This window comes from Morone saxatilis, unplaced genomic scaffold (assembly GCF_004916995.1).
Source record: "Morone saxatilis isolate NCDOM2014 unplaced genomic scaffold, NCSU_SB_2.0 Contig21, whole genome shotgun sequence".
Classification (NCBI taxonomy): Eukaryota; Metazoa; Chordata; class Actinopteri; family Moronidae; genus Morone; species Morone saxatilis.
The window spans coordinates 8,539,818-8,561,957 of record NW_023339774.1 but is presented as its reverse complement, the minus strand read 5'-3'; the positions used below and the strand labels follow the sequence as shown (position 1 = coordinate 8,561,957).

The 22,140-nt window shown below is 41.0% G+C and overlaps 1 protein-coding gene across 1 annotated transcript in view; it reads left to right on the top strand.

Moving 5' to 3' along the window:
* The window catches only part of ank1b (ankyrin 1, erythrocytic b), a 63,606-nt gene extending 41,702 nt beyond the window's left edge, over positions 1–21,904 (top strand). The window contains exons 20-43 of the mRNA XM_035668293.1: positions 545–637; positions 867–939; positions 1,126–1,146; positions 2,541–2,664; positions 2,820–2,883; positions 3,299–3,411; positions 4,565–4,789; positions 5,141–5,295; positions 5,442–5,653; positions 7,444–7,648; positions 7,773–7,869; positions 7,995–8,223; positions 8,659–8,787; positions 10,637–10,756; positions 11,405–11,489; positions 12,590–12,664; positions 12,764–12,895; positions 13,101–13,259; positions 14,028–14,099; positions 19,241–19,898; positions 20,042–20,171; positions 20,679–20,750; positions 21,336–21,430; positions 21,660–21,904. Of these exons, the coding sequence (XP_035524186.1) occupies positions 545–637; positions 867–939; positions 1,126–1,146; positions 2,541–2,664; positions 2,820–2,883; positions 3,299–3,411; positions 4,565–4,789; positions 5,141–5,295; positions 5,442–5,653; positions 7,444–7,648; positions 7,773–7,869; positions 7,995–8,223; positions 8,659–8,787; positions 10,637–10,756; positions 11,405–11,489; positions 12,590–12,664; positions 12,764–12,895; positions 13,101–13,259; positions 14,028–14,099; positions 19,241–19,898; positions 20,042–20,171; positions 20,679–20,750; positions 21,336–21,404 (3,312 nt within the window). The 3' untranslated portion in view covers positions 21,405–21,430; positions 21,660–21,904. The remainder of the gene's footprint in view (positions 1–544; positions 638–866; positions 940–1,125; positions 1,147–2,540; positions 2,665–2,819; positions 2,884–3,298; positions 3,412–4,564; positions 4,790–5,140; positions 5,296–5,441; positions 5,654–7,443; positions 7,649–7,772; positions 7,870–7,994; positions 8,224–8,658; positions 8,788–10,636; positions 10,757–11,404; positions 11,490–12,589; positions 12,665–12,763; positions 12,896–13,100; positions 13,260–14,027; positions 14,100–19,240; positions 19,899–20,041; positions 20,172–20,678; positions 20,751–21,335; positions 21,431–21,659) is intronic.
* The last annotated feature ends 236 nt before the right edge of the window (positions 21,905–22,140 follow it).

Sequence of the window (22,140 nt, the reverse complement as noted above, 5' to 3'; positions counted from 1 at the left end):
CTGGGACAATTTATCGTCCAGCAAAATTAGTTATCGTGACAGGCCTAATGGTACATGGGTATGATGTATGAAGAGTACAATACAATGAGTACCCCCTTGTCTACAGTCTCTATTCATCTCTATATGCTTATGATACTGTATAATATTTTTGTAATGTGAATAATTTTCCTCTGTTGATATTAGATTCCTTGGTACATGGGTCGCCATAGTTGTAATAACACCAAATAACATTAACATTATTAAGGTACCAGATATGTATTTTTTTGCCATCTGTGGAGTTGCAATTACTTTGTGTGTGTGTGTATTAGTTCAATGTTTCTTCTGAAAAATCTACTGTACAACCTACCTACATTCAATTGCATTTTGATTTAATGCTTTGTGTCTGTATTCTGACCAATAATTAAAAAAGGTATCACACTATGAAATTATCTGTCAAAATAAGAGACTTCTTTATAGAATAACTTCTATAGTTACAATGTAGTGCATTTTATTTTACCTAAAAATCTCATATTTTGCGTAATGTTTCTCGTCTTTCTCTGTGTAGAATGGGACATCTCCCCTGGGTATTGCTAAGCGGCTTGGTTACATCTCTGTCATTGATGTGCTGAAACTGGTTACCGAGGAGTCGGTCTCTGCGGTGAGCAACACATCATACATGGTTCACATGGTTACATCTAATACGCAAAGAAGTAGCCTTGACTCAGATGTTCAACCAGACAATTGTCTTGATCAGGTTCAGCTCCTTTGCCTGCTTATACAATAATAAGGCATTTTCAATCTGTTCTCCTCTCTTTTCTTTACATTTCACTCTTTCCTCTGTCTCTGCCATATCTCTCTCTCTTGCAACCTCCTTCTTCTCTTTACAGATCACTACAGAGAAGCATCGGATGAGTTTTCCTGAGACAGTGGATGAGATTTTGGATGTTTCAGAGGATGAAGGTAGGTTATCCAATGTGATTATGTTAAACACATAAACTGTACAGCTTTGATCATTAATTTTCAGCTCTGATTTATTATTTTGATAGAAGAAGCCCATATGGGAGGTACACTGACACGTCAAAGTACCCTCATGAATGTAAATATATATATGACTGTTTATAACACCCTTTTCCATTTGTTTTGTAGGGGTTGCCCAGCTAACTTTAGGTAGGATTGTGTCTGTATCTCTGGCTTGTCCAGTCCGGTGGCTAGTGAACTTGTGCCTTCATTGCAATTGCACTTTCTCATTTTCTGTGTGTCACTAATTGTCTTCCTGATTAGTTCCTCTGACTCTCTACTCCAGCCCTGTTCGCTCTTCTCTATCTTTATCTTCTCTATCTTTATTCTCTCCTCCTCTCCCTCTTGCTTAGAGATTTATTTAAAAAAAATCTGTCTGTTTTTCATCAGCATGTAGTCACAACATTTTCCTTTTACCAGCGTTCAATGCGCATCTGTTCGTGGACTCATTATTGACAGAACTCCAGTATTTCTGCCTTTAAAAGGCAAACAGCTCCCTTCCAATCTAGCCATTTTGAAAATGAGTGCTCCTACCATTTACTGCCTAATTGATCAATAAGCTGATTACACACATGCTGTGCCCCAGCTGTGACACTCGGCAAACGGCACGCACAGTTGCTGTTTATGCAGTCGTCTTTCTGCCATAAAGAAATTCAGAATTAAATCAAATGTAGTTTTTACAACATTTTGAAGAAACATTTACATGCAAGCTCCATTTTTAATCTATTTTGTTCTTGTTGTACTTATTTAATTGTATTGCTTTTTCCTTCTTTAACATTTTTGTCTGTACAGCTTGTACTAATGAATGTTTAATTGTCCGTAAACAGCTCTGTTTTGTGAAGTGGTTTATGGTTTACTATTGTTGTTATGATCATTATTTTGGAATCATTCCTCCTTAATAATTGAGGTATTTTCTCCTACACAGAAACAACCATCACCACATGTGATTTCATCTTTAATGGGCATGCTCACTAAAAAAGCTGTCACCAGGTGCCTTGCAGTTTGCCGTCCATGCAGTGTCCTAAACTGTGTTAATATTCACTGTCTTACCAATCCTCTTCTTTTACTCCTTTGGTTCCCATTGGCTCTGGTTATTGTTGGTTTGACTCCATTGCTTAGACTAAAATATTTGAGATTGCTTTGTGGCCATTTTTTTCTGTGGTTTCATGAAGGTGAAGGGATGGGAAGGATGGTGGTCTAACTGCTTTCATCTATGGAGAATTAAACCAAGTGACATTATTTTGATTCAAGTGGAGACGTCAACCACAATTTAAGATAATGTCACTCATAAAAAATAAAACAAATCTAGTCAAAATACCATTGGGGAAAAAAGGTGAATTGCATTGGCAGATTTTTGTACTTGATTTGAAAAAGCATACATTTGTAGTGGAAGAACTTGAGAGTTGAGATCAGCATCATTTTGCCCTGTTTTCCTCTGGTCTCGTCTTTTTCTCTCTTAATTCTTTATGTGCAATCCTGATCTTGCCAGTTTTTTTCCTCTTTGCTCCTTTTCCATCTTTCTTACCTCTTCATTTTGCCCACAGGAGACGAGTTGCTCGGGATGGATGGAGCACGCTATTTGAAGCTTGATGACTTCAAGGACCAGGACGATGACTTCCTCTCCCCGAAGAAAACACTTAGAGACTTTGAGGGTGGCATGGGTACCACGTAAGTCATTGTGCACTCAAGTTAGATGTAAAATGGGATTGAGTAAGTAATTGAATGTCTGGCATAGATAATTTACAATATCTCTGTCCTATAATATAGTATAGTATAATTGTCAGCTTTCCTGTCGTATATTATTCTCACTTCCTCTCCCACAGGCCATATTCTCCTGCTATTCCCAGGATCCCTTGTGTGTCCCCAGAGACTGTATTACTGGATCAGGTAGGCTTAAACTCATGACGTTTAGAGTACATTACATTTTATAAGCATGTCTTTCTTATCCAATTAAAGGCACATTCATTTGTAAAAGTTAAATACCTACAGTATTAAAAAGCATTTTGATGTTTATTTTTATGTCTTATTTTGGTTTCTGGTTTTCTCTCCATCGCTTCTAATAGATTGTCGCCTCTTTTTCTGGTGTACCCGCTGCCTGTTTCTGTCCATCATTTTCTCTCTTTTCTCACTCCTTTTATTCTGCTGTATTTTTGTTATCACCTTCTCCTCTCTCTCTCTCTCCTTTTCTCTGTCATTCCTGCCCGCCTTTGTCTCTCGCTTAATCTTAATCTTTTCAGCCATGGTTATTTTACTGCCTCTCAATTTTTCACTGCCTGTCTCTTTTCTCCCTCTCTGACCTCAGCACACCCCCATCCCCTTGCCAAAGGAGTATGACGAAGACTCTCTTATCCCAAGCAGTCCGGCTACAGAGACTTCAGACAACGTCAGCCCTGTGGCCAGCCCCATTCACACTGGGTCAGCTAATGATACATTGTGCTGCATGTTAATCCTATTTTTTTTTATTTAATTTATGTTAAATGATGTTATTGATTGATGTTGCTTGTCAGGTTTATGGTAAAGGAGGGATTTTGGCCGACCCCATGAGATTACTAGTCTTACAAATGTATTTTGGAAGTACAGAAAGTACACAAGGACAACAGAGATGGATTAAAAGGGAACATATGTGAAAGGATTCTCTGAATATAGACTCACATGTATAGTGTGTGAAAGACAGGGCATTAGGCAATCTTGAAAAGTGTTGTTTTGATTAAATACTAATTGCCATGTTAGTATGACAAAGGGGGAAGGCATGTTCACAAACTCCACAACTAAGAATGCTGCACTTCAATCATACCTCATTTGTTATGATCACTGGTGTCACTCACATCAAAGCATGAATGATGCCAAAACATCAGTGATGATGAGTGGCCAAGATTGAACTACAGATACTCCACCCACCACCCCACTTCCTACTGCACTGAAAAATATATACAAATAATTACATGTGTAGCACTGTGTTCTATTCAATATAACCCAGGATTTATATTGTAAATGGAATGATATAGTATATGACATAAATAAATCAGAAAGAAGGATAATTCATTAAGTATGCTAAGTCTTAATTTATGCACAGCACAATGAGTCAGCTTTGCAAAGCAGAATATAGAGTGAGGGCGTTTGGGGGAAAGAGTCACCCTGTCTCCCTTTCTCTCCCAAACACACACACCTGCATGAAGCTGCCTGTTGAGTGTAGGATCAAACATGGGGCTCTTTTTTAATCTTTTTATGTCGTTCTTTGCTGCACCTAGTATCCACTCCAGATGGCCTGTCCTCCCCTGCCATATTGAGACAAATGAATGAAAAGGGCACACACGTAGCAGATTGGTGTCTCCTTTATGAATCACCGTGCACAAAGCAGATTTTGCTGCTGAATAAAACACACATGGTTTTTTGTCTGATTTCGTGGGCAGAATACAAAAAGTCCAGTATTGACTGGTAAATTTTATGTTCCCATAGTTTGTGATTTACTGCTAAATGCAACTTGATCATAATCACATAAAGTTTAAAGATGATTAAGTGGTCATCTGAACCTTTTCATTTAATCGTCATATTACTGTTTGACTCTCAGCTTTCTGGTGAGTTTCATGGTGGACGCTCGGGGAGGCTCCATGCGAGGTAGCAGACACCACGGCCTGCGAGTTATCATTCCTCCTCGAACCTGCACTGCCCCAACACGCATCACCTGCCGCCTGGTCAAACCTCAGAAACTGACCACGCCTCCTCCGCTGGTGGAGGGGGAGGGCCTTGCTAGCCGTATCATCTCCCTAGGGCCGTCCAGTATGCAGTTTCTTGGGTGAGTCAGCTTTGTACTTGTTTATTGTATTCATCAAGCTTTAAAAAAGTTCATGTAAAAATTACTTGTCAAGCTTTTTGTCTGTGCCCATCTGTGCATTTATGTTGGTAGCATGTTCAGACAAGCCAATGATTATTATGCCATCTAGTGGACATCAATAGGTCTGCATAACTCTAGTATAGTCCTAGTAACAGTAATGCTGGACAACAAAATTGGATATTATTGCTTTTTCAAATTTTGTAATTTATTTCTTCTGTGATTTCATGATGTTCTGTACATTGGATTAAAGTAAAATCCTGAAATCTGATTCAAAACCAGATTTTAAACACAGCTTTTTTATTTCTTTCACAGGCCTGTAATAGTGGAAATCCCCCACTTTGCGTCACTAGGCCGAGGGGACCGGGAGCTGGTGGTCCTCCGCAGTGAAAATGGCTCGGTCTGGAAGGAACATCGCAATCGCTATGGTGACGAAGTGCTGGAAACCATTCTGAATGGCATGGATGAAGGTCAGTGTGATGGTAATGAATGCGTGTTCGTGAGTCCTTTTACGGTTGCAGATAAGTCTTAATCTTAATCTTCATAATAATCTCTCTCACTTGGACAGATGTAAGATACAAAAACTTTCTCTCTCTTCACTCCATCCTGGGTCTAGACTTGGAGAGTCAGGACGAGCTGGAGAAGAAGAGAATTCGTCGGATCATCTCCACCGACTTCCCCCTCTACTTCGCTGTGGTCTCCCGCATTCAGCAAGAGAGTGATCTGATTGGCCCAGAAGGCGGCCGGCTGACCAGTAAGCTTGTGCCCCACGTCGAGGCCATCTTCCCAGAGACGGCTGTCACCAAGAGAGTGAGACTGGGACTGCAGGTAAGGAGAGGGAATGTGAGCTGAAATACAGTAGAGGGAGAGAGCTTAGAGTGAGCAGGACTGATGAAGAGGAAAGTGATTTGCACATATGAGAAACATGAGAATAGATCTTATGCAGATCCTTCATAATTGCTCTGAGTTTATTTAGCTTGTCCAACAGAGACAATCTGGTGTTTTTTAGATATACTGAGGACAGATGTTTGAATTACAAAACTGCTGACTCTGTGACTAAATGGTCTATGCCAATGTGTTTACCTGTGGCATTTCTGTTTGTGCTGCATTCAGCCTCTTTGAGTTGAGTTTTGACAGATGTCACATCCTGAAGTTGATGTTCTGTCTGTTTGACAAATGAGCGTGAATATGTAAGAGTTGTGCATTAGTCATTGAGAGTGAAAGTGCATGCTGTACTGCTTGACTGCAGACAGATACTTTATTCACTTATTATTGTGAATGTTGATGTTTGAAGGAAGTTCATGAACCATTGCCATTTTTTGCTCGTTGTTTCCCATTTACTGCAAACTGTGTCTGTTAATTTTTTTCAGATGTAATTCACCTGCTGTACATCTCTGGTAGTCATTGGTTTCCATTTGTTTAATTACAGTTAACACCAAATCTTCTTTTACTGAAACTGAACTGAAAACAACAGCTACCTTAAAGATATGAAGAAAATATTAAGAATCTAAAGCATTATGACCTAGAAACTGTTCAGCAATAATGTAAAACGTGCATGGTTGTAAGTAAGATTTTCAAAAACACTCCTAAAAACAAACAAACAAACACACAACAGATTTAGATTCTAAACTCTGATTGGTGCAGGGAAGTATTATATCACATCACCTCTTTCAAGTGGATCCCCAAGCCAGTAAGAAAAGCAAGGACAAGAACAGAAATGCATGATTATCACTGAAATAACCAGAACTGTTCTAACTTCGGCAACACAAGCTGTGCGGCCATGTTGGAGCCCATCACTGACAGATAAAACACTGAGTGAGAAAATATGTTTTCAGGGTATTTAAGATAGCATATGATATAAAGTTTGCATCGCCCTGCATATACTGCTGCCAAGAACTAGGCGACATGACCTCCCTGTCACACCACTGCACTGTTTCTAAATTAGCATTTGCAACACGTGGTGTCTGTCCTCCCAAACCGGAGCTTTGGCAAATGGGTGGCTGACTGTCACTCATCCAGACCTCCACAGACACACATATGGGGACTTGGCAAACACTCATGCTGACTATCTCTTTTCACACGACACCTCCGCTTGGTTTTATTTTTCACAACAGAACGATTACGACGGATTATGGGTTCTACATTTCATTTTGGTCACTTCAGTGTTTATTGTTTACATTGTCTGTCACAGCACTGATGCTATTTAAGGAAATTGCATGAGTTTTGCTTTGCCTTATGCTGCTCTGTTTATGTTTTCCTTTTATCCAGCCATTCATCACTCCTCAGTTCCCTGATTTAAGTTGTGAGCCACACTGACTGAGCTGATGCACTGGTCTGATTTGGGTCAGGTGTGAAATATGAATTGGTTGCATGTGTGAGTATGGCTGTGAGTTTGATGTTTCAGTCTATTGCACATGTGTTGCTCTGTTTTGTTTTTGCCCCCACCCCCCTTACCCTTATTTCTATTTCCTGCCTCTTCACTACCCTTCTGTTTGTGCTTGAGTTTGTCTTTCACATATTTTGTGTAACCAGCCTTTTAAACTCCATATTCTTTAAAGTGTCTGTTCTCACACCCTCCTTTTTTAATTACCTTTCCCCCCCCACCACTTCCAACTCAGGCGCAGCCAATCCCTGATGAACTGCTGACTCGGCATCTTGGTAACCAGGCGACCTTCAGCCCAGTGGTTACCATCGAGCCACGCCGACGCAAATTTCACCGTCCAATCGGGTTGCGCATCCCTTTGCCACCATCCTGGAGGGAGAGTCCTCGGGATGCTGGGGAGGGTGATACCACCAGCCTGCGCCTCCTCTGCAGTGTCATTGGTAGGATCCAGTTCATTAAATTTAGATGTAACATACAACATATTTACTGTAAAAGGTTGTATGTAGGCATATGTTACCTTGGTTATCAGGACATGAATGACACAGTGTTGTTATTGTGCGTAAGGTGGCACAGCACCAGCTCAGTGGGAGGATATCACTGGAACCACTAAGCTGATGTACGCCAACAACTGTGCCAACTTTACCACCAATGTTTCTGCAAGGTGAGCGCTTCAGCATTAATCAGGACAAATGTATTACCAGTTAGCGTTCCTTCCCTGCTCTCTTGCACACTTCTGAATCAAGTTTGCATCTTTCCACTTTCAACCTTCTCTTTTCTCTTATCCAGATTCTGGCTGGCGGACTGTCCACGCACGGCAGAGGCAGTGACCTTTGCCAATTTGCTGTACCGGGAGCTGATGTCTGTTCCATATATGGCCAAGTTTGTTATTTTCGCCAAGATGAATGAGGCGCGCGAGGGACGCTTGCGTTGTTACTGCATGACAGACGACAAGATGGACAAAACACTGGAGCTGCACGAAAACTTCACCGAAGTGGCCCGCAGTCGAGACATTGAGGTCAGCACAGGGGCAAAGGAAAATGCTGCCAGGTTCACAAAAGGGAAAGCTGTTACGGAGAGCAGTAGGAGTCATGGCAACCTCAAACGTAGCTCCCAGACAATGCAAATAATTTTCACATAATTACCAATTACCAAAATACCAATTTATATAATACAAATGTAATTGTGGCTACTCAAAAGTCATATTTAGTTTATGAATTAGAAGAGGCAATGTAAGAAAGATGCATTTTTTACTGGCTTTGCTCCCAAAACCTCCCCATTATGGGAGGCTTAATCCTCCAAGTAGAGTGTTTTCTGCAGCACAGAGGAGTACTTGCTTGTGTCTTATATCGATCCACACTGTGGCTGTTGTACAAAAGTCAAATCCCTCTCAAATTCTCTCACAGTTACGATTTATCTTGTCACCCTTAACATTTTGTGAAACTCTCCACAGCTGATGGAGGGCATGCCGCTGCATCTTGAGTGTTCTGGGAACCTTGTACCCATCAGGAAGGCCACTCAGCAGCCTCGCAGCTTCAGCTTCCAGGCCTTCAGAGATAACAGGCTGCCTGTCTCTGTCAAGGTCTGTCTCCATCTGACTATTCATATGCTTGCTTTTCTATCACTCGCTACGTATTCATAGTGTACTGTGGTATTGTTCGCACAGTTGTTGGATTCAGTGTCTCAAGGATCCTCCTCGCCAGTTAGTCAGTTTCCATCCTAAGCCTCCACCTGCTGATCACCCAAACAACCTGTTCATACAGTGGTTTTTGTGTGTTTGCTTTTCACTGTCATATCTGTCAGGCAATCTCTCACTGTGTCTCACCATTAGCATGTAAAAGTTAAGGTAACAGTGCAGCACTCATTCAGGACCACAGCAACACCACACCAAGAAAGTTACACCTGAAAAACTGTGAAATTTGAAAAGACTAATAACATAATTTCACTTTAAGTGTAATTTTAAAGGTCCAGTGTATAGGATTTAGTGAAGCAGCTGACTGCAACGTCCTCAACTTGTTACAAGCATGTAGGAGAAACTAATGGCCACAAAGCCCTGTCTTGAACCAGTGTTTGGTTCGTCCATTCTGGGTTATTGTAGAAACATGGCGGTTCAACATGGCAGACTCTAGAAGAGGCCGCTCCCTCTGCAGATAAAAAAATTCTCATTCTAAGTAAAAAAAGCACAATGATTCTTGTTTTCAGGTGATTACTAATGATACCATACATGATCTGAAATTCCATTTCTGCCAATAGATCCTTCTAAATGTTACACACTGGGCCTTTGAGGTTAAGAAATAATATGAATTTCACTATATATTAATGAAGGTATATTAATAAGGATAATTGTTATTGGTCATTTTAGATATATTGATGCATTTCTCTCTTATCTGTGTATGTCTGTCAGTCAGTCCATTCTTGTTTGTGATTGTCAAAATGTGTTCACTCTTTCTAAACAAATGACAAGTTAAACATTGTCCAAATCTGTCCCAGATTTATTTGGTTCTTTTTCTTTTTCCTTTTGTGTATGTGTAATAAGAAACACCTCCCTAATATGTAATAATGTTACACAGTATGTCCCTTTGGTCACAGATGCATCACTGTAAAATCAGTCCTTCTTTCTGATCATAATTGTCAGTCATTTCTTGTCTCTTCTTGCCCTTCTGCATTCTATTGATGTTTAAACCTCCTCTCCTGCACAGACTTCATACTGTGTGTGCCTTTTTCATGTCTGTCTATCATATTCATATAATTCTTTTATTGTCTTCTGTTAATTTTTTTTGTAATCCATCTATTTGGCAGTTAGTGTGACACACACTCGTGTTTGGTATCAGCTAGATAAATACTTTGATAAATATCTTTTCATTATGGTGTAACCAAGCAACAAACAACTTACCTGTCTACCTGTCGACTCTCTTGGGTAATTGTTTGCATGTCCTGTGACTCCCTCACTTTCTTTGCCTGCCTTCCAATCTTGCGGCCTTGCCTGTCTGTACGTGTCTGTCTCACTGTCTCTCTTTCTCTCTCTCGCGGTCACTCTGTAACTGTCTGGTCTGACAGACGTCCAGGTAAAATGTGCAGGTAAATCTCTCCCTCTCGCCTGCCTGTGGACTGCTTCCATCCCTGTTTCCCCCTGCTTCTCGTCCCATGTTACTGCGCCACATGCTCTAGACATTGTGGAGGGATCTAATACCCGTTTTGATCTGTTTTTCTTCCTCCTCTCTCTCTCTCTCTCTATCTCGTTTCATTCTCTTCTTTTCTGTGTTCTGTCTTTTTTGTCACCTCCTTCATTTCCTCTTTACTTACTCCTTTTGTTCACCACTCTCTCTTCCATTCCTCTATCTGGTTTCTTTTTCCACCATTTTCTCTCTCCATATCTTCTTCTTCTCTCTCTCTTTCTCTTCTTCTCTCTGTCTGTCAACTCTCTGTGTTAGGTCAGAGATAGTAACAAGGAAGCCGCTGGGTTTTTGTCCTTTCTGCGGAAATGCACCAAGTACGAGGACACACAGCATGTACTGTGTAACCTTAACATAACCATGCCACCATGTGTCAAGGTAAGGACTTTTTTGCAAACACCCCCCAGCAAGTACACATACACAAACCTTTGTGGTTCCTCAGCTGTCCATGTGCATGATGACACAGGGGTCTGGGTACGTGACATTCTTGGAATAAGAAGTTTATCTCCAAGCTAAATAAATGCTGCTGCTGCGTATATGCAGCACATTTTCATTTACAAAAACATAAATGAAGTGTTCGCACACGACTTCTATGCACGGAATTTAAATTCAGCTTAAAGAAATAAATAGTTTGCAGCAACATTTTACCCCTTTAACACCTTCCCCCTTATTGAAGCGGTTCACCTAACTGAAAACAAATGGAATATTTTGGTATCATTAGACTCAAAGATTTATTACGTTGTTGGATTTATAGACCTACCATTAAAGATAGGGAGACTGCATATTTCTAAGGTTTCACTCGTATATTCTTATGACACAACATTCTTTTGAAAATGATCACAATGACTATTAATACAAAAATAATAATATATTCATGTAATGTGTCACTGTACCAGCTCTACATAGTGATAATGTCCTGCAGGCCAAACAGTGGTTGTTCATAAGTTAAAGTGTGCTAAAATAATGACACTTCAGACAATAATTATGATGTAATTCTAATGTAGTTTTGTTGTTTTTATTTTTTAGGTTGTCGGGAGTGAGGAGCGCAGACGAACTTTAACCCCCCTCGCCCTGAGGGAACGCTACAGTGCGCTGAACGAGCCTGGTGTGGGTGAGTCTTTCACTGCCTGACCTTCAGCCCTCTCCTGATTTATAAACAGTGGAGACGGGCACTGAATGTTGCACTGTCCCTTTACCCACAACCCTTCGCTTCCCACTCTGCCCTCTCTCTATTTCCCCCTATCTGTCTCGCGTGCACGCATGGCACAAAGACTGAACCTTGGATGCAATGCACTGCTCTACAGTATGCCCCCAGAGTTCTTTGCAGTGCAGTTGACAGAAATCATATTGAATGTGCGACAAAAAGATGAGCAGCAGTTCCCCAACATGACCCAAAATGGCTCCACGGCACATGGCAAACTAGCCCTTTTCTTTCCTGAGTGTCCTGGTAGCTATGACAACAGATGAATGACTTCTGTGATTGGTTTGCATGGCGCTGGTGTCTCCACTGCGATTTCCAATGGCATGGCAGCAGGTACTGTTAGCATTAGCACTGTAGCTTAGCACTGGGAATGGGCAGGACCTCGCAGTGGAGCTAGACAGAGGAGTCCTTATAACTGATTGGCCTGTGGTAAATGAACAGAGTCAAGATGGCAGTTCTGGTTGGTTTAAATGTTGCTGATGGTGGGGTGGTTGAAGGGAAAAGGCCTTTTCTGTCTATCAAAAACACAGCGCTGCTACATTGCACCTCAGTCCCTCTATAATGGTTACTGAATGCTACTTTGATTGGTGGGACTAGCACCTGAATGAACCCCAAATTCTGACCCTTTATCCGTATGGTGTGCTTACCCTGAAGATTATTTGGACAAAAACAATGTTGTGGGTATTGCTTATTTCCTTCAACAGAGCAATGCTTTTATCAAGGTAAGTATTGCTATTAATAATCATAATAGCAGCTCCAGTCAACAAGTCTTTTAAGACACAGAAAGTGAAAATGAATTTCCCAATGTCTCAGGATTCCACTGTAAAACACATTTGGATAGTTCAAGTTGAGGTTATCTGTCCACTAAGTCCCAGCATTAACCCCTGATATAATTTGTGACTTATACATAATCTATATTTTTTATCATTAGAGCCAGAGTCACAGTGTAATTTCCTGTAAATGTACACTTATTTGTCCTGGTAACACTGGCATTTTTCTTTTCTCTTTAGCCACAGTGAATGCCATGGAGAGGACTGAGATCAAGATCAACATCATATCTGAACAGCTGGGTTTGAGCTGGGCAGGTTAGTCATTTAATCGACCAGAATAGCCATCCATCCACTGCATCTGTGTGTTTCTGTGTCTATTACCCTGTTTATCTACTCGACTTGTCTATTTGTCAGAGTTGGCACGTGAGCTTCAGTTTGGCGTGGATGACATCAATAGGATCCGTGTGGAGAATCCCAACTCTCTGCTGGACCAAAGCTCTGCTCTGCTCAGCCTGTGGGCCAGCAGAGAAGGCAGAAGAGCCAAGAGTAAGTCAAGACAAGGTCATATCATTTGGATCACAGGCGAATCTGGCATCACATAATAAAATTATCCAGCTCTTTTTTTGGCTATTTAATTGTCAGGTAAACCCTACTTTTTGACTCTGGTTCTAAAATACTCTCTAACTTCTTGTCTTTCTTGACTTTCCCGTCCTTCCTTCCGTCTCCCACCTCCCATGTGTTTCCCTCCCAGTGGAGAGCCTGTACACCGCTCTGAAAAACATTGATCGTGCAGACATTGTGACCTCTCTGGAGGGTCAGGCTCCACAGCCGGCACCTGGGTCTTTGGAGGAGGGCGCCTGTCGACTTAGCGACCGCGACTCCTCCCTGCTGTCCCCCAGTGTCCTCAATGGTAAGCATACACAAACACATCCAACACCACACAAGACATTCGACATTCAAATCAGTATCTTTATCAACGAACAGCGAATTACTCCACTACATATAGAATGCATGTAAGTGATTTAATCTTACAGTAGTTACCTTAAAGCAACATATCATCAAGGTTAGATAATTTCACTTTTTTTCTGTAGCAAGTTGTAAATCCATTTGTTGATTTGAAACTCTTCCATTCAAGATATCCTTCAAAAATGTCTGAAGTTTTGATTGTTAATAAAGTTTTGAGGGTGAATATAAGATAAGATTCATATTCATGGTGAGGCCGAGTGTAAAGGTTGTTTGATTGTCCCATAATGATCTGTAATGATCAGAAATGGAAAGTTTACAGGAATTTCCTGCTGAAGCTGAATTTGGAAGGGCTCAGTTACTATATAACTTTTTGCAGAGACATATATTCATAAGGAATAGGAATTCAGTGGATAAAAATCTTTTATAAGATACAGAATATTCACTGAAAAAACAAATAACTTCTGTATATTGATTAGATACAATGATTATACGCTTTTCTTTCACAATTATTACTCCAGAATTTAAGTGCTTTTTTTCCGTAAACTAATGTATTGGTCACAACAGCTGGTATAGTCCGCACTAATAAATAATCTGAGACAAACATTTTAGCACAATAGGGTGAGCTGTTGTTCTCATTTACTTTCCACCTCTGAAAACCTCCCTGTTGCCCTTTGAGTCTGGGTAACTTACCTTGTCTCTGTTGCTCCACAAGAGGTCACGGACACAAGGCCACCGCGGCTAGTGCACAAGCCACGAGTTATTAGACCCCCGTTTTTCAGAAGGGGTAAGTTGAAGTTGAACTCGAGCTGCATGGTGGTTTGCTGCTCATGACATGATGATGATGATGATGATGATGATGATGATGATGATGAATCTCAGATGATGTTTTTGAGGTCTGAGGAATGGTGTCATTTTCCCACCATGAACCCCGGCCTTTTGCAGCATGCACTAACACCGCCTGTGTGCATTCCTCACCGGGACACAAGTCATTTTCTTTTTCAGTTACAATTTTTCACACCTCATACTTGAGCCCGGGACATGATGGTTCTTATTGTTCTTACTTAATATGAGAAACGAGGATAACGCCCTTTTGCTGTTACCGACCGGATTTTAAGAAGTTAACTGAGACATTTTTTTAAGGCCAAACAGGCTGACACTTATTTACATTTTAATTCCTGAAGTTAAGGGTTTTTGAGTTTGTTTAGAATACATGTGTGTCTGTGTGAGTGTGTGCATACATACATACAGTATGTGTGTGTGCAAACGTTTGTGTGTGCCTGGGATGGCTACACTAGTCAAAAGTGGCGCTAGCACACAAATGATAGTGTGTTCTGGGCCTTCATACCTTGTTTCTATCTCTCCTTCTTTCTTTCTGTCTGTCTTTCTCTTTCTCTCTCTGAGAACAAGACAAAATCTCTCCTGTCACTAAGTTTGATTGACAGCAGACATTGTAACAATGTCCTTGCGGTCTTGGACTTTTGTCTTTGGCTCAGGACAATATCTCTCTCTGTCCTACTTTCAGTCTGTCTCTCTAAGCCTATGACATGTCATATCTGCTGCGCAGCCGCCCTGCTCCTCCTCCTCCTCCCCCCCTCTCCTGCTCTTCTTCCTCACAGCTCTTCCTGTCCGACCTCTGACCTCATATGACCTCATGTTGACCTCTGGGCCTCCTCCTCCTCTCTTGTCATCTTATTTTCCCGCGCTCCTCCCTCGTTCAGTCGAGCTGGGACCCTCTCCTCCTCCTCCTCCTCTCTCAATCCAGCTCTGTGTGTGTACTACAGTTTGTGCATGTGCATGCCGCATGCTTTGCTGTTACAGTATCTGTTTGTGTGTTTGTGTGTGTGTATGTGTGTATGTGTGTGTGGGGGCATGAGTGTGTTTCAGACCTGGGCTTTAGGTAATATTGGCTGAATTTGTTAGTATTCAAAGAAAGAAAATCACTTTATTTACTTCTGCTTGCAAGGAATTTATGTGTATGAATGTTTGGTTTTTAGACTAGAAGTGTTTGAAGTGCCTTGCAAGATAAACTAGGCATTTTAATACTTTAGATATGACAAAATATCTTCTATTTTACCCAGGTCAAGTCAGGAAGATTGTTGTCTGTACAGTGACTGAGACTTGTGAGTGAGCAGTTTCCTGAACATAATAAATTTGCTGTTTCTGATTCTGACATCTGTATGTGCATGGCATGCTTTCAATGTATGAAGTTTTCTTCAGTGTAAAATGTTTTCTCTGTTCAATGGATGATTTCAGTCTTGTTTTTAATGCTATATTAACAAACAAATGTTTTTTTTTAATTTTACTGTAAAATAAATGGCGTGTTGTTTAATGCTGTGCTGTAACACTTGGTCAGCTGTGTAGCACATAATGTTTAACGTACAATGTTGCTGTGACTTGATGTCTTTCATTCATGGGCAAAATACCGCCGTGTTTATCTATCTAGTTTTTACACCTTTTTTCTGTTGTTTAGTAAAGAATGTTAGGATTTTTGTTCAATTAACTCGTGTAAAAGTAAAAGAAAGTCTTTTAATGAAATGATGACGTTAAAATAAACCTACATCCCAAATTTTATTCGATTTTCATAAATGTTTTGCCCAAGTCTGACGGCAGAGTCACTGTTAACACTGTCTGAACGTTATCTGCCAGCAGGGATATTGCTGTGAGGTGTGTTTGTGTATCAGTTTGGGTGTGTGTGATATATTTCTGTACATGTGAGGCTCACCTGTGAGCCAAAAGTGTGTGTCCTCATCTGTATTTCAACATGAGTGCAGTGTTGTCTGTGTGTGTGTGTATGTGTGTGTGTGTCTGTGTGTGTACAGTGGTAAAGTGAGTAGCGTGCTGTGCAGTGTGTTGTCTTTCTGTTTTTTGTTCTCTGTGGAGTTTATTTGTGCTTCACTTACATCCTGTGCCTTTGACACCTCGTGTGTGTGTTTGTGTTTAAATAGCAGGAGTGAAGGGAAAGGCTAACCCAGATTCATCTAACTCATTCTAACTCTCATTCTAATCCTGACTCATTCCTCCCTGTTCACCTCATTCTGACGCCACCGCTCATCATCCTGGCCCTGTACCATCCCAGAAACACACACACACAGGCTCAGTCACATTTAGTCTAAAAACAAACAAAAAACTCGGAGAGACTATTATATACACAGTAAAGAGGTATTTCACCCATTAATACATAACTTTTTTTAATGTCAGAGTTGTTATGGATCAATAGTTGTAAATTACTATTTATGTTTGAATCAATTTGACTTAATTTTATTTATTGTAGAATTGGTCAAATTATTTTTTGCATAGATTAATTTGACCTGTAAGCGTTTAATATCTGAGACTTAGAATTAGACTTGAGCTATAAAATTAGATGTTTCTGCAAACATATCAGCCATGCTAAGAATTTGAGCAAGAAAGAAAAGAAGAAAAAATGACAGATGGACAGTATCTTGGTAGCTATGCCTCTTTCTGTTTCCACAGTATCAGTAAATGTACTGATAGACAGATCTCTATAAAAGTCGTCATTTCTTAGGATCAGGACAGGAAATACTATATATATATATATATATATATATATATTATTGCAAAGGGATTTTTTCCCAATATTGTAGGCAAGATTGTAACAAGGTCAATTTGCAAAAACTGCCAGTAAAGTTAACTAAAAGGTTTCTTATAAAACCTTGTAGTTGTGCTCACACTATACCTTGTTCTTATTTGAAAGCCTCTATCACAAGGTGACAGCACACCCGGACCTTGGTGGATTTGGGCTGTGAAGCAGAACAGTGTGAACTTTGATTCTGGGTGAAGTACTCCTTTACTGTTAAAAATTTCACTTTATTTCATTCATCCAAATTCACTGATGCAACAATTTATCAAAACATGTACCTTACAGTCACCGATTCAAACCTGTCACCTGTACCAAAATGTGAGAGCACTATTGTCTTCTAATATCACCAAAAATATAACACTTATTTAAAGCTTACGAGCTTAATTCATCAACTCATATCTCCAAAGTGTATTAGTTTAAATACTGAATATGTTTCAATATTTATTTTAAATAGTTAGATATTTAACTGTCTTTATTTAATACTTTATAATAATAGATAATGAATCAAAATACCACTAATTAGAAGTGGAAAAAAGTAGACAACATATCAAAAAGCCTAAATGACAAAACTTAAAGATAATAAACTTTCATTATACTGTATAATGTACTACAAATCAAAGTCCTGTTATAAATATACCACATATTTGTTTAGCCCTGACAAGTATTATAAAGAATAATAGAAAAAATATTACTGAATATAATGTATGTTTGTGTATTTGACAGTGTGTTTGTGTGTGTCCTTGTGTATTTTGCTAGTATTGTTGCAGTGAATGACGTCTTAATAGTAGAACCAAAGTAGAATAAGAAGGTATTGCTTCAGTACCCACCAGTGTGTAAAAAGTATTTAATTAATGCATCGCTTATTACGTTCAAGTGTCATTCTAGATTTAATGATAGAAAAAGTCTACAGTGATGTTTGACATACCAACAATGGAATTAATTAATTTGCAACCAGTACATCAATTAAGTCTGCCTGAATATTGGGAGACTTAGCAGAATATATGCAACTTCAACCAGCTGATTAATTATACATTTTAAAAATGACCCCATTGGTTTAGAGTAAAATATAGCTCAGTACTGTAAATAGGCAGGCTCAGTCAATTAGAAAAAAGTCTTTAAACATAATAGCTTTGTCTAATGTGTGTTTGCATTAATGTGTGTTTATGTATGTGTGAGTGTGTGTCTGTAGAATGACCTTTATTTGAATACTTGGGGTGCAGGCAAATGCATGACTCTGATGTGTAACTACAGGAGAATGCAAGAGCAACAGTAACTTGCAATTTCCTGTGCAGAATCTGCAAGATGCTGCTGACTCCCACTCAGTAATGTGTAACATGGGTTGGAACGATAATAGAAACGTTTTATCAAAGCTTTTGTTTTTGTGTCACAGCTGCTGGGATATTGCAGAAAAAAACACTTCTTCTAATCAGCAGTGTAGAATAGAACGTTTATGGAAAAGTAGCCTCCGCACAAGTTGGTCAACCCACATCTAAAGAACAAATTTAAAAAGAAATTTAACACATATCTGAGAAGGCCAGCTTTCAAATGTACAGTCCTTTCTTAAAATATTATAATTTCATTATTGGCTATAGATACAACAAATTTTATGGACATGTTTGCCTCTTAATGACCTCCAGTTGCAATCAGGATACTAAAATCCAATTGGAATACTTTTCTCAGATGTTACTAATGTTACAAATACTGTATATATCGTGCCAACCCTATAATCAGCATACTGTATAACTCTAGACTCACCTTTTTTCCACTTATCAAGGAACACAGTGTATGTTCTGCAGATTCACTTTCTTACATGGTAGCAAACTAGAGCCCTGCACCATTCACCTCACAGACAATGGATGAAACACCAAATCCTTTTGACCCCCACTTTACTTTTATTGCCGTGTCCCAATGACAAAAACCTAAAGCGCCTTGGATCAAACCCAAAACCAGAAGTAAATCATTCCAAATATTCATACATCAATTAGACAACAACATTAGAAAGATAAAGGAAGCTGATTTGAGAAAGAAAGTACTTAAAGTAGTATAAAACATACTGGCTGGGATTTATTACAGTATGTTCAGGATTCAGGATCAATATATCTTCCTTTTCACCTCAAATGAAAGGGATTGAAGGATATGATAATCCTAAATCTGTGGCTCTACAATGATGGACTCTAGTCCCTTTCCTGGTATATTGGGACAGGGCTGAGCCCCACTGTTTCCTCATAGGTTGGAGAAACAGTCGATTCACCACCTCCCCATCCTCCCACTGGCTGTGCCTGCGTGGTGTTAGTCTTTCTCTTGTCTCGCCCCTGTCTTCCCTCCAGGTTATGGGCTGGTGCAGGAGGAGCTGCTGTCCCCGGCCTCCATGCAGTACAGCTTGCCCTCTCCGCTTGGCGCGGAGCCCTACTGGCAGGAAGTTTCCAGCCTCGAGTGCGCCCCCATCGCCACCACCGAGGAAGATACATTAATGGAGATGTCGGACGTTCAGGTGTGGCCAGCAGGGGTCAGTCCCTCGCTGGTTACAGTGGAGGACTCGTCACTCGATGGCAGCAGTCGGGCTGACGACTCAGAGGGCGCCACGCTCTCCCTTCCCTGCAGCTTGGGTCGCCCGAGCAGCGGGGCCAGCGGGGCCAGCGGCTCCATCATGGAGCTGGAGGAAGAGGAAGAGGAGGAGGAGGAGGAAGGGGAGGTTGAGGAGGAGGAGGCACCACAGGAGCCAGCAACTGCACTGGCAGACAGGGACAGGGTGAGGGCCAGTGGTGCCGTCCCCAAGGTCAACCTAAACGGCCAGCTGGGAGGTCAGAGGTCGGATGGGAGGAGAGGGGAGGCCCTCGCAACAGGAGGAGGAGCAAAAGGGGGAGGTGGAGGTGTAGGGCTGGGTTCAGTGGAAGGGATTTCTGTTGTTGCAGGCCAGCAGGTGTATGCCCAGCGGTGTGAGACGTCGGGACTGAGTCGGGCTGCGGAGCACAATGGAGATAACCGGTACGACGCCTTCAACTCAAGTCAAACTGACTACGTTGTTTTCCACTGTTTGTACTCAAGATGGCATTATATCCCCTACATCACTTTGTTTTTCTTTTATTTCTTCCTCTCTGCCTTTGCTTTATTCACGTTTTGCTCTACAGAGTGCTGGGAGGCGGAGCATTTCAACCCTACTTACCAGACAAGGACTCCCTGCAGGGCTGGGTGGGCTCGGTGTCATCAGGACGTGACGTGCCAGGCTTGCGCGTGGCCCAGGAGGCTCTGCTGACACCGGTGTGTGACACGGGTTACTCTCATGTGCTGCGTGGGCGCTTCCTGCAGGGCACGCAGCCCTTTGACAGGGGGCTGGGCTACTCTCACCAGGAGGCGAGCCAACGTGCTTGGGAGCAGGAGCCGGTGCGGGGACAGGTCAGGTTGCAACGCCGACCACCCGCCGCTTCCTGCGCCTGGAGGGGGAACATCTTTGTCCATCCCTTTATTTTTTGGGAATTATCAGATGGAAAGACGGTCATTTAATTTGTTTTGTTTTTTGCCCGCGGCCATTAACAATTTTTAGTCTCACTTAAAAACTCAACAATCATCAAAATGGATTATTTTGATGAAGTCACAGAACCTGACCAGAGTAATGTGTTGTGTGGTGCAACACATGGGAAATATCTGCCATGTCCGATACGTTTTGGTTTTGTTTTACATTCCTGATTGCAAACTATTTGTTGTTGTTGTGAGAGTATGACTGCTATGAACTGCTAATTATATGTAAATTGTGTTATTTTTATACAGAGAGAGGAGAAAGAGGACTATGCTGCTGAGGCGCAGTATGTTTCTGAACACTCAAACGTGCTCGCTCGAAAGGTGAGTCAGTCGCGTTTTCATCATTAACACTGAGTCATATTCACACGCAAACACTGCGAAACCCGAGCACACAGCATTTTCCTGTGAATCAGTCACATGGCCTGGCACAATGGGTGGGAAATTAACAGTAGCCACCAGCCAAATGTTGGTTAGAAGGATTTTGTCCCTATCAGCACATTTAACAACAAACCAACTGTGATTCAAAAAGTGAAGAAATTAAAGTTCTGTATATTAACAAACTGCAAAAACTAGTTGTACAAAATGAGCGTTTGTAGAAAAGTGACACATTACCACCTTTCATCATCATTGTCATCCTTGTACAAAAAAAGTACATTTGTAAACTGATTTCATATATTAAACTGTGCTTGATGTGTTTTGGACATGATCTCTTCCAAACTGATTGGCTGATGAATTTCTAAATGTAAAGTAGCGACAGCTGGTGAATTTTGGGATATTGAAGTGAGCCACAGTCGGCTGGCCGGTGGACAGACAAGTTAGTTTCCTGCTCTGGTTATATGTAGAGTCTTCAGCAGCTAACTGGTCCGAGTGTTGTTTCCTCCCCTCCTCCCTCCCTCCTTGCTCCAGGTGGGGGTGGATGTGAGAAAGGGTGCTCAGTCAGTGCAGCGCACCAGTCTGCGGAGAGTTAAACACTGAAATACACATACTGCCCAGTCCTCCAGGTACGGGACACACATCTAAGCACTTGTGCATCCCAGTGCTTGAATAGCAGCCTGTATGGCAACATATTGGACTCTGTTAGACCTCAATAGTCTCTCACATGCTGTTCTGTTCCATTTATGTTCAAAATTAGAACCCCTAGATTTGGCATTCAGTACACTTTGATCATTTTTTTGTTTTGGAAGGCCAATGTAATTTAGTTTGTGTTTTGTGTGTCCCTCTGTTTTCCAGGACCGGAAAGCCACTGCCAAATCATCCTCCACAAAAACACAACCAGACCGCAGAGGAAAATGAGCAAGGAAGGAGAGTAAGAGTAAGACAAAGACTAAGAAGTGCAAACTACAAAATGACAAACACAGAATCATCCTCAACGTGTGACCATGGAGCACCACGAAAGAAAACAGAGACAGAGGAGAAAAAAAAGAGGAGTTCAACTTGTAGTTTTATAACATTTGTAAAGAAAAATATCAACTAGACTAAGGCATGATGATTCTTTTTTTTTTCCTTTTTTTTACATAAATGTCAGTAAAACAACCAAGAAAAAAAAAAGCAACAAAAAGTGCTTCCTGTGAACTGTAATCGCATGATGACTGCTGGTGCATGCCCTTTGACCTTTTGAACTGTCATTATCTACAAACTGAAGGGGTACAAGGTCCGGGGCTGGCCCACCCTTGGGCTGCAGGCCATTTTAAGGACCTTACCCCCCCCCCCC